Source organism: Podospora pseudoanserina, assembly GCF_035222485.1.
Source record: "Podospora pseudoanserina strain CBS 124.78 chromosome 7 map unlocalized CBS124.78p_7.2, whole genome shotgun sequence".
Lineage (NCBI taxonomy): Eukaryota > Fungi > Ascomycota > Sordariomycetes > Sordariales > Podosporaceae > Podospora > Podospora pseudoanserina.
Window position 1 is genome coordinate 652,386 of NW_026946672.1, and position 12,229 is coordinate 664,614.

The following is a 12,229-nucleotide window of genomic DNA, read 5'->3' on the forward strand; positions in this document are numbered from 1 at the left end:
GTGTTGGCCTTGGCCTAGGTTCGCAGATGGTAGAAGTTTCTGGCTTCGTTGGAGGCACTTTTGCCAAGTCGACCTAGCCAAGCCCACCTCAACTGTCTTCTCGCGCTGTCCGAACAAAGCACAGCAGAAAGCATCGCATGCTGTGCTGCTGTTCTCAGCTGTCTCGACGTGGAAAAAGAAAGCCCATGGATGATTCGTACCAGCAGGCATTCATTGCACACCGTCACAGAGAGCTTTGTCGGTTGCCCAAAGAGGAAATTTCTGGTGTGGAAGGATGACGTCGACCCCACCATCTCGACCAGGCGAGCAGCTCAGCCTCTATGCAGTCGCCATAGCGGTCCCCCGCTGATCTCGTGCGCGTTTCTTGCATTACCGTTCACTGCCGTTGCTGCATGCATACACGATGTGCCAACGGTTGGGATGCTGCATTGCCGAGTTCCAGTGGCCGAATGGGTTGAGCCGACTTTGACGCAGGCCTCTAACGACTGGACGGCCTACTGTCCCGGTGCAGTGTGGGCGTGCTGACCGTGGCCTCTTCGGGAGGGAGCCCCGATCGCTGGAAGCTACCCTTTCCGATGATCCTGCTACTCTGCAATAGTGCACAGCGGCGAATCGGCATCAGAATGGCAAACACCAAGAGCAGATTTTCTCAACAAAACCGCGGTGTCAGTCTACACAGTATGGCTTGAAATGTACTGCATGACAGAAGCTGCCCTCGACGTTGCACACGGCTCAAGGTGTGCAACCAGCAACTTCCTGCGCGGCTGACATGGCGACAGCCTCTGGGGAAAGCTGTCCTAATCTCTCGCCAGTGAGTCAGTAGCTTCGGTAAAGGGAACGCTGTAGGTGAGCAGTTGACCTCTACCTTGGTGGGCTGAGGTGGGTTTTTGCTCGTCAGCAGGAGAAGCTGTATAGAACACGGACAGAAGAGATTGATCAGCACAGTTGGTGCTATTTTTGCCAGCCTGGTCACTTTTACCCTGGTTGCTGCGCAGCATTCGGTTCCGGTCCCCTGGGTGTGCCGCGCAAGTGCTGGCAGCGCTTCTTCTGGGGACCGCCCCCGTTTCACCCTGCTTTGTCAACGGCCACCAAGCGACCACATTTGACACGAAACCCGAGAGTCTCATTCTGGACTGGTGAATGTCAAAGCATCTGTCACCCGGGGAGCATCATCATACTGGAGGCTCGGAGTGAGAGGGAGGACTCACCACCTTAAAGTGAGGATGAGCCTGCTTGCTAATGGTCATTTGTTCAACTCAGCCTTCTCGAGGAGAACATCTCATTGGTCTTGGGGAAGACATCCGCTGAATGTGCCGCAAAGGCTAGTTTATCTACACCCTCCCTTACCCCAGACAACACCGTTACACGGCAAAGGCAAGTGCCCGTGTGCTTGTTGTCGCCCGTTAGTACGGGGCGCACCCAGCAGCAGTGTGGAGGGTGTGAGCGGAAGCCGGCGGCAAGGCTGCCGAGCAATGGGGTGTGTGTGTGCGCCTCTTGAGGATGGTGGGCCGGGGGAGTGTCCCCTCGCACCTGCAGAGGGTCATATCTGCATATAACAGAACCGGTCGCCCGCCCTTGGGTCGTCGGCCCTGATCCAAACCAACCTCGCCAGCCAGACTGCCCGCCAGAAACTCTCGCCAGAAACAGTTTGCACCGCCTAGCCTATCCTCACACCAGGTCTTCTACTGGAGATCACAAACATCGCCGAGACATCGACCCTTCGTATATCTGGGTCCGGACGCCGGTCTTGTCAACCCTCCCTCTTCTGGTTCTCCTCTATGTCCCCATGTCTTTGACACAACCTGGACGGCAATCAATAGCCTGTTTTACGCAGGACACGGCAGACTGACATCGCACTTGACCGGACACCACCTCAGATCACCATCACTTTAGCAATCGTAACCGGCCATCAAAGATCCCGAGCAGATCTACTGGGACCTCGTCACCAGTATCACCATCCACAGTCAAAACAGCCCGATATAACCATACCATCCCCCTCCACATCTCCACAACCCGTTCGATCAAACAACACACTCAACGCCACCACCATGTGCCTCTCCAAGGTCTACTACAACTCCTACTCGGACGGCCAGCAGGACGTCACCGAAAAGACGTATGCCTGCCGCGATGGCAGACGCTGCGCCAACCCCGAAGTCCGCAAATACGACCGCAAATTCCCCTTCACCAAGCTAGGGGAAGCCCAGCCCGAGTCCCAGCGCAGCATCTCTGAACGCAAGCCCACCCCCTACTTTGAGTCTCGCGGTTCCAAGTCCCCTTCCCCATCGGGCAGAGACAGCAGACGGGACTCTGGCATCTACATGGGCGGCGGCTCCTCTTCCAAGTCCAGCAAGCACTACGACCCTTACGACCCTTACTCCTCCGGACCCTATCGTTCCTCCTCTTCTTCCCGGGCCCGTGGTGACCCGAGGGACTACTATGGTGGGAGGTCAAGGTCAAACTCGATCCCGCAGATCATCTACATGGACGGCCGGGACGGCTACAAAGAAAGCGGCAAGCGGTCGAGATCCAGCAGCAGGGATTACTCGAGGGATATCCCCCTCGGTCCCGTCCACTTGGCCGACGAGTACGGTCGCCGTTCCTCCCGGTCTCGCTCCCGAGACTCGACCGATCTGAGCTCCAAATACTACAGCACCAGCGGCAGGGGAAGAGGGGATGCCATGTCGGGGTACATGTTTATTGACGATCAAGACGAGAGGCGGAGACAGAGGAGAGAAAGGCGGCTGTCTACCTCGAGCGCGATGGATGAGTACGACCCCAGTCGGTACGTGCCCCGCTCTTCGCGACGGGCTTCGACGACTGGGGGAACTGTGGTCCACAATGGGGATGGCACCAGCCTTTACACTTCGTCATCGGCACCCACCGGTCTTTCTTCGAGCAAGTCTGGGTCGGGACATGTCAGGTGGGAGGATGAGGTCCGCGCCAAGAGGAACAGGCAGAACGCCGAGATTGCCAACCGGCCGGTGTTAGGCTCGGACGGCGAGCCGAAGAGCATTCTCAAGAAGAAGGGCGATGTGAAGGGCAAGGGGAGGGAGAGTGATGAGGATTTGTATGACTTGAGGAGGGCAGTGGAGGGGATGGGGTTGCCGAGCAGAGGGAGGAGGTCGTCGTCGGGGAGGGACTTGATGGATGAGTATCCGTCTAGCAGGTATGATGATGGGTTGGGGGCGAGGAAGAGCAGGGGGAAGGGCGGGTATTCGGATGATCGGTATCGGTATTTCTGATTTTTCTCCGGACACTTGGGTAATGCATGGCGGCGCGCGTTTTGATCCTTTTTGCTTTGGTCACTTTCACAGCACACGTTTGGGGATATTATGGACACGGACGACGGAACGTTTAATTCTGGGGATATGGACATGGGGGCATTTTTCTCGGCACATCTTTATTTCCTTTGTCTTTTTTCCTCATGATTTTTTGATGAACATGTTTACTTTACAGGTTATGAAATACGCGAGTATACAAAACACAAAGGATGATTATGATTTACTTTTACTATACCTTACTGATGCGAGGATGAGAGATGTGTTGTGGCGATGAGATGACGTTGGAAGCTGTCTTTGACATTGATATCCCTACCCCCCTCCCCGCTATCTTCCAGAAGGGTCACAAACCCGAACCAACGATCGCTTGGCAATGTTGTTTCAACACCAAGAAACACCCAACATGGTCAAACAAAACGAAACATTTTGTTTTTGGCCGGTCTGGCTGGCTGCCCTAACCCACTCGTCCGACCATATCACCTTTTTTTTGGGGGGGGGGTTGGTTGGTCTACCTACCCGCGAACAAGTATCTGCAACCAACAACCAGCCCCTCTCTCAGGCCAAGCTCCAGGCCAAGCTCCAGGCCACTGCGATACTCAACGAGCGGCAACATCCCGCCGCCGCCGCCGCGGACCACACCCTCTCTGTCTGTTGGGCAACGGTGCCATCTCACTCAGATCCCATAGTATATATTTATGTATATTTCCACAAAAGTTTTGCTGCTTTCCCCCCCACTACGCCATCTCACCACCGCCTGCATTACGACCCCATCTGCACTACCTCATGCGGACGCGCGCTTCTGTGTTTACATAAGATGACGGCTTGGTGATATCGACCCAACCCTTCCTGTCGTGAAAGACTTGTCCCCGCCGGTGACCGTCACCTGATCGCCCATCATCAGATGATCTCGACAACCTACACAAGTGGTGGAATCTCTTTAGTCAACGCTGTAGTGTGCACCCTCTCGCAGTATTGTTGAGGAGGAGGGAGGTTGTGCCGCGTTTGGGTGTTTTTGACCGAGAGACGGCAAAAGATGGCAAGATGACACAGCAGTGTGCCATATCTGCCGTGATGCCGGTGCTTGCTCGTGGCATGTAAACAAATCTGGCCCGTGTGCTTCGTCAATCTGTCTGACCGCAACATAAGATCCGCGCCCTGGTGGTCTCGCACCCTCGAGCATAGTCTGAGGCTTGAGAAAAAAAGACAAGACGAGATAATGAATGATTACTATTAGTTTTCCTGCTCGCCTCTCAGCAGGGGGTTCAATTCTATCCGCCTTTGTTCCAATCATCATCCTGCTTCCCATCCATTTCGTGCATACTAATGCTCATGAAAACTTCGACAGCTATAAAACTCCAGTCCTGAGACAGCAAACCGTAACACGTAAACGGGGAAAAGAATATGTGTGCCGAATGCACGGAGAGGCTCGGGGGAAGGCGATTCTATCGGGTGATAATTGCAAAAGTGTCCAGCGAGCAGCACACTGTGGTCGGTCGCTATGCTCACGCCTCGGAGCAACGCCCCAACCCCTTCAACAGTTCCCCAGCACGCACATCAACCCCCCCTGCTCCCTTATCCTCCACCCCAAAAGCCAGAAACACCACATCGTCCAAGTAGGCGTGGTACTTGTTACCATGCTCCTTCCAGGCCATGGACGTGACATAAAACATGTCTGTCCTCCTCCGTCCCTCGTCACGTCCCCGGCCGTGGATCCAAATCGGCTTCTTGGACATGGCGTACATCTCAAAGGGAGCCCGCTGGTGAAAGAGAACGACGTACGGCTCGTACTCGCTATGCCAGCTGTAGTACGTCTTGTGCTGGATGATCGTCATGATGAACGTGTTGGAGTCGTCGGGCTTGCAGTTCTCGTCGGACCGCTGGCAGAGCGTGACCTTGAGCGAGTTGGTGGCCTGATGGATGGACTCGAGCTCGGGTGCCAGCTTGGGCATGTAGCGCGCCATGCACTTCTTGTCGTAGCTCGCGGCTTTGGGTGCGAGGTCCGATCCGATCACGGCTCCTTTGCCGTCGACGGCGCCGAAGGAACGCGAGGGGTACATGTCGTAGTGGATGTACATGTTGTCGTCCTTGTCCCAGAACGCAAAAAAGTTCTTCTCGAGGATGCCGTACGGGGGTGGCCTCTGAAGCTCTGTTCCGTACTCAAAGTCATCCTGGACGAGTGGCTCGGCAGGCCAGTCGACGAGAGTTCGGAAATCCTGAATCCATTGGCCAAAGCAGGTAAAGGCACTGTTGGACCCATAGATGGTGTATGGCTTCGTCGGCCCGTAAAAGGCGCGCGCATCGTGGGGGCCCTGGTTCAAGTTGAGCGGCGCGTACTTGCCAGTGCACTTGTCGCCTGTGGTCGGTTCAATAGGTAGCGGCTTTGGCTCGCCGACACACGTCAGGATGTTTCCCGAAAACTTGGCGTCGCAACCCGTCTCGAGGGCAATGAAGCCCTTTCCTTCGGCCTGGTGATCGGTCCATTTCTGGCCCATGAGCATCCAGGTATCATTTTGTGTAGGGTGTGGGAGGATGTTGGGGTTGAAGACGGGAACATGGCCGAACTTGATCTCAAAGTACTTTTTGTCTGTCGTCGACGCCGAGAAGATCCTGTGCCAAGCGGCCGTCGGCGCGAGGGGATTCGGACGGTCGTAGCTACCGACGTCCGGTTTCTGTTTCTTGTCCTCCTCACTGTCAGTTGTGGCCGGGCCGGAGCCAAGAGGCCTGCCGAGAAACTCGCCGACTCGGCCTCGGAGGTAGTCGGGCTGCGTGTGCCATAATCCAACGGTAACGAAAAGCAGTGCGACCACGGGGCAGAGCAACAGCACCAGTCGCTTGAGATCCCTGACGATCATGATATATATAAAAATACCAGCAAAACGAGCGACGGGTAAAAACAGACAGAGATAAAATGCCGATAAAAATGAGGACGGCAAGCAAAAGGAGAGAACTTGGGGTCGACAGGGAAAAGGCGGCCAAAGTACATGAGGCACAGTTAGCCAGATAATATCACCCAGATCCCTCCCCGTTGCATCAATCCGAACCCACTTCTTTTTGCCCGCCCCCAAATCGCAATCGATAAAAAGAGAAAGCCGCGAGTGCTGAGTGCACGCATTCAGCCAGCCACCAAAGCTGTTTCCCGAGCCAGCAAATGATTCAACGACGTTTGCAGCTTAACTATCAGCCGACAGACGTGTTCGCGCTGTCATCTGTCAAAGTGTTCTAGAACACATCCGCCGGGCTAGGACACCCCTTGTCGATGATGATAACGTGTAGTGGCGCATTCAGTTCGTAATCAAAGAGACGCCCGTTCGCTGTTGCGCTCAACCGAGTTCCCCTCCCTCAGGCGTGAAGCTTTTCTCCAACTTCATGGTGAAGCGAACGACATGTGAAGGGCAAATCACTGCCCGTATTCGGTCCAGAGATCAGTTCCCGGCACGAAATCGCTTGCGATTCTCCTGGAACTTCAGGTTTTTCTCTTTTGGGCGGGAATGTGTGTCGCTGGTTTCGGTTGGTTGGCTCGAACACAAGTCCCGGGCGTGAGATCCCTGTCAGGTCCCGGGTGGGGTGCGCTGATTAAGCTTTTGTGCTCTGTTCAGGGGCCAGCCTCTCCGCGTTCTCTTCAGTCTCTCGACGCGCAACGCGCACCTTTTTGACGTCATGCTCTGGCAAGAGCCCTGAGCTCACTTGGGCAAGAAGCATACCACTTTATTTAGTGGCTCAAAGATGAAATATTCAGTGTCTCCTCTATGGATTGTATATGAACCTGCCGTGTATGTATATGTCTTCCCCTCTCCATGGCCATCAATATGCTGTCAAAAGAAAATTTTACAATAATTCCTCATCCAAAAAAAACTTGCCATCCAAAGAGCAATACGGGTATCCAAGGCGTCGCCGAAGCGTGGTCCTCGGTTATTTACTCCGGTAACTTTGTTGGTTTGGTTGCCGTCGTAGTAGACTTGTACAGCCACTGCGGGAACCTGACGCTGGGTTCGTCAAACATCCTTGTGACAATCTCGGCGAGCCATAATGTCAGCGGTAAGAGGATGATATGTGGCGCCAGAAAGCTCAGCTCCATGCCCATGGGTCCCGTCTTGGGAAGCTCCCAGATGTTGACCCACTGAGGAAGGTTCTTCACTCGGTGCTCCTCCCACCACCCAACTGCCGCGTAGAGCCGATCTCCCACCGTCCAGATCACCGGGCCGTGGACGAGATAGAAAGCAAACGATATCCTCCCCATGTGCTGACAGAACCGTGTCTCAAAGAAACGCTTGACCCATCCGATGTGTGGGATGGCAGCCACCAGCATGACGGCTGCAAAGAAGAGGAAAAACCACTTGACGTCGTAGATGGACTGCGACTTGAGGAATGACAAGTAGTACCACCCCGGGTTCTTTCTCAACTCCTTCACATCCGCGCTGTGAGCCGGGATGCCCCCAAGCCACATGGCGATGAAGAAGCAGTGGTACATGATGATCATCTTGTACGGTCGGAGTCGCTCAAAAAAGGCCGGGAGCTCGTTCTTGCTGGCGAGTTGTTCGACGTCGCTGATGAACATGCCCGCAACAAAAAGGGCACAGTACCACCCATCCACGATGAACATGAAGTACCCCATCAGCCCGATTTGCAGCCACAGCCGCGCGTTTCGTGTGCACCTCGCAAAGGCAAGCGCCGCCGTGTACACGACGATGGACCCTTTCATCTCGACAGGGATGGACCAGAGGTGGAAGTTGTAAGACAAGATCTCGGCTCTGGTGTGGAAGATGAAGGTGAAGTTTTTGACCTCACAGTACCACCCCCAGATCTCCGCGCCCAACGAGGACGCCCTCTTCAGAGGTAAAACCCAGATGTTGAAGACGTAGGTGAAAACCATGTAAATAAACGTTGTGGTGATTAATGGGATGTAGAGCCGCAGCCATCGCCGAAACAACGCGGATCCCAAATTGTCAGCAAGCTTTGCCTGGTCGCCTGATTGGATCAAGCTCATGGGCTTCATCGAGAGGACATATCCCGAGATGACGAAGAAGGTAGCCACGGCAAAGTGGCCGCCGTGGAAAAAGATGCGGACGAAGGGCAAGGCTACGAAGTAGCAGTAGCCATCGTAGCAAAACGAGGACTCGAAGAACAGCCTCTGATCGGGCACGTGAGCCCAGAGTTGGTGGTGGTGAATGTAAACAAGAAAAGCGGCAAAGCCCCTAAGGCCATCGAGATATGCCGTCGGTCGTAGTTTGTCTGATTGTCCATGTGTCCTCGGCCATGGGCTGAGAAGTCGCCATATCTTGTTGACCCGTAGGGAAGCCAGCATCGATATCACGGCCGAGAGTGGGCCTGATGAGGCGTACCGATGCTTCCCCTGTCTGGACTCCAGCTCAATCACGTCGCTGGGCATCGTGGGCGACGGTGGTTGAGCGGAATCATGAAATGAAAGTTTCTCTCTGGGGAGTAGCTGGAACCCTCGTGAATGTCGTCGTCGTTGATGAGTTGCCGTTGCAAAAAGGTTGGAATTTGTGAAAAGGGGGGCTTTATCGCTGCTGACGGTTTGTTGTGCCCAGAACACTCAATGCAACCCTGGCTTCAAGGGAGGTGATTGGACGTTTGCGTCCACACCCAAGGTCTTGGAAGGATCAGATTCAGGGCCAGGTTTCTCCAGCTTTAATCGCCACGGCTGGCCTGATGCGACAACGGAATGCCGTCTCTCCAGAGGGAAGGGCCGCGTGAGGATGGATAAGACAACATCGCGACAGTTTAAAAAGAGCCTGGACGCGTTAAAAACATCTGTTTGTGGAGGTCGAGATTGAGCTGTGGGGAGCCAAGACATCAAAAGCGAGCACGGCAAGGTGGGAGTTACATAATCAGTGAATACTTTCTCCCTAGACCACATTCCTACATCGCACTTTACACCGGGCAATTGCATGAGAAGCATTCGCATTCCCTCCCCTCCTGTAATTTACGTCGCTGGAGATTATCGCTTTGAACTAACGGTTGAGCATTTTCACTTTTCGACTCGTCCTCTGTCTCGACACCTGACAACAGACAACAGCAGAGGACCGGGGTAGGAGCGGAGCAAGCCGCCATCGCGGGGGGCACTCCTTGCTTTCCCCATACTCTTGGCACTGTTGCGCCGAGAAGAGCACAAGGTCTGATATCCACCTCGACATGATGCTATTCTCTGATATCAGGCTGTCAAATAGCTACGGTTTGTGATATCACTATGCTAATCGTTCTCTACACTATAGGAATGCCCTGGTTTGAGCTTCATTGTGCCTGTTCGGTATGCATGTGTTCGCTGCCTTCAAAAACAAGTGCGGAGGCATCTTCACATGCTGGCTGAAGGCCATCTCAAGTCCCGCGGCTCAATCCAAACTGGAACCAGCTCCGCGCCCACCATGCAGGTGATGGCGCCTCCCCATCGATCTCAACTGCTGGGGAAGCGGAGAAATCGAGGGGAAAAGGCAACCAAGACAAGCTCAACGGCAGCACCAGTGCAACCCTCACGCATCATCATCCTTGCCGGCCCACCTGCCACTTTCTGGTAGAGATCGCTGTGCGGTACCTTGTGCCTTCCAGCCTGGGAGGCTGAAGCATCGTCACTGGCCACGGCAGCATGGGAGATGGAGAGGGCCCTCACCATGGCGCCTCTCCGCACTGAGACAGTCCTTGAATCTCCACCACCCTTGTCAGTAGTTCCAGCGCCGGTCCTCTGAGCCAAGGTGTCGCTCTTATAAGCCAACCTCTAGGATTGGCCAGAGAGATGATCAGAGAGGGACTGCCTCCAGCAACTGGACCTGATCACATCCTGTTCCTTGGACAGACCCCGGCACTACACCTTCTCTCCCCGCCGTGACATTCAGCCATGTGCGGGCAGCCTGCTGGAGCACGCCCCCCAGATTCTAGTACTCCTCGGCAAAGCTTGTGACCGACCTGGCAGCCCGCGCCCCCTTTGATATCCTCTTATTATTCGTTCGTCTCCCCTCTCCAAACCTGACCTCCATGCGTCGTCCGGTACCTGTCAAGTAGGCCAAGACGTTGCAAAGACCGTCTTGACAGCGCAAACCACACACCAGAGCCGCCCATGATGAAGTGGAGGCCAGCCAGGTTGAGCTCGCCGCTCTCACCACTCCTGCCAACAACCCCCTTGGCCTCTCCGACTCTGAGCGTTCCCTCCAAACTCCGAAACCGGATTCCCTCGCAGATGAGGAGGACCTTCCCGGCCTACATCCTCATCGTCACCCTTCTCATCCTCCTCTTCAAAGCCGAAGTCTTTCCCTCCCAGCCAGTACCAGTCGGCTCCTCCTCCTCCGCCATCACGAGGAGAAGCCACCTTCAGAAACCCCTCGGGAGCGGCAGCTCCTCTCACCACCAGTCACCGCAACAAGCCGGCGACTTCCCCAAGAAGATCTGGCAAACCTGGAAGGTCGACCCGTACAACTTTGCCAAGCGGGACAAGAACACGGCCCGGACGTGGACGAGCAAGAACCCGGGGTACCGCTACGAGGTGCTCACCGACCACAACGACCTCCTCTATGTCGAGTCCAAGTACGGGTCCGGGCCCGGCGGTCTCGACCGTCCAGACATTGTCGAGTTTTACAAGACGGTCACGGCGCAGATCATCAAGGCGGACTTGCTGAGATATATGATTATGTATGCCGACGGGGGGGTTTATGCGGATATTGATGTCGAGGCGCTGAAGCCGGCCGAGCGGTTTATTCCCACGAGGTATAATGTCACCGATATCGACATGGTGATTGGGGTGGAGATTGACCAGCCCGAGTTCAAAAAGCATGAGATTCTGGGGGGGAAGTGCATGTCGTTTTGTCAGTGGACGTTTATGTGCAGGCCTGGGTTGCCGGTGATGCTGAAGCTGATTGAGAACATCATGAGCTGGTTGGAGGAGCTGGCTAAGCAGCAGAATGTGAGTAGTGTTGGGGAGGTGGAGTTGGCGTTTGATGAGGTGATTAGCGGGACGGGACCGTCGGCGTTCACGGGGGCGATTTTGGAGGATATGAATTCCAAGAGGAAGGGGAAGGGCGGGCAGAAGATTACGTGGGACAATACTTTTCATAATTTGGACGAGTCGAAGCTGGTGGAGAGGGTGTTGGTGCTGGATGTGGAAAAGTTTGCAGCTGGTCAGGGGCATTCGAACAGTGGGAATCATGACGCGAGGGGGGCGCTGGTGAAGCATCATTATCATGCGAGCAACTGGCCGAGCAAGCACCCTAGGTTCAAGCACCCGGCGTATGGAGAGGTGGAGAGGTGTAATTGGGACGCCGAGTGTGTGAGGAAGTGGGATGAGGATGTCGCCCAGTGGGATGGCCTCTCGGAGAAGCAGAAGAAGAAGATTTTGGACCGGAAGCAGAAGGAGTATGAGCTGGAGATGGAGAGGTTGAAAAAGGAAAAGGAACAGGCCGAGGCGTTAGAGAGGCTGGGACGGGCGGAGAGGGAGAGGAAGAAGCGTGAGGAGGAGGAGAGGCTCAGGAAGAAGGAGAGGATGGAGGAGGTTTATCGGAAGGCAGTGGAGGAAGACAAGAAGAAGAAGAATCAACAGATCTTGCTGGAGGCTGCTGGGCTAGGACATAAGGAGTCGACGCCGCCTGGGCCTGGGTTTGTTGCTCCGGCTCCATTACCTGGACCTGGTGTGTTTCCGCCTGCATTATGACGAAGGGATGGCGAGGGGTGTTGAGATATTGAGCGAGTTAGACTTGATTTTATGGCAGGAAATAATAATGTATTAAGATGATTCCCTATGGCATTTGTGTGACTGTGGGTGATGGTGTCTGCTCCAATCAGGGTGTCCATCTTCACACTCTATTTGACGGGTAACTGCAGGCCAATGAAGGACAGGGGCTGGTTGCCCCTCTTTTGGTAAGCGCACACCGGGACATCCCTTGCGACTCAGGTGCACGGATCAGCTTGAATCAGGCACCAAACCGCCCGCCGCCGAGAGTGGAGCGGCG

The 12,229-nt window shown here is 54.9% G+C and overlaps 4 protein-coding genes across 4 annotated transcripts; 2 read left to right on the forward strand and 2 right to left on the reverse strand.

Annotated features, from left to right (window-relative positions):
• Window positions 1-2,048: 2,048 nt before the first annotated feature.
• QC764_703350 (uncharacterized protein) lies at window positions 2,049-3,242 on the forward strand (the record flags this gene model as incomplete). The annotated part of the gene is made up of 1 exon (XM_062949993.1): window positions 2,049-3,242. The coding sequence occupies one exon, from the start codon at window positions 2,049-2,051 to the stop codon at window positions 3,240-3,242; it is 1,194 nt and encodes a 397-aa protein (XP_062795955.1).
• A 1,538-nt stretch (window positions 3,243-4,780) lies between these two features.
• On the reverse strand, window positions 4,781-6,130 carry QC764_703340 (uncharacterized protein; the record flags this gene model as incomplete). Its single annotated transcript, XM_062949992.1, has 1 exon — window positions 4,781-6,130. One exon carries the CDS (start codon window positions 6,128-6,130, stop codon window positions 4,781-4,783), a length of 1,350 nt encoding a protein of 449 aa, XP_062795956.1.
• Window positions 6,131-7,191: 1,061 nt separating this feature from the next.
• QC764_703330 (uncharacterized protein) lies at window positions 7,192-8,664 on the reverse strand (the record flags this gene model as incomplete). The annotated part of the gene is made up of 1 exon (XM_062949991.1): window positions 7,192-8,664. The coding sequence occupies one exon, from the start codon at window positions 8,662-8,664 to the stop codon at window positions 7,192-7,194; it is 1,473 nt and encodes a 490-aa protein (XP_062795957.1).
• Window positions 8,665-10,350: 1,686 nt separating this feature from the next.
• Window positions 10,351-11,931, forward strand: QC764_703320 (uncharacterized protein; the record flags this gene model as incomplete). The annotated part of the gene is made up of 1 exon (XM_062949990.1): window positions 10,351-11,931. One exon carries the CDS (start codon window positions 10,351-10,353, stop codon window positions 11,929-11,931), a length of 1,581 nt encoding a protein of 526 aa, XP_062795958.1.
• Between the last annotated feature and the right edge of the window lie 298 nt (window positions 11,932-12,229).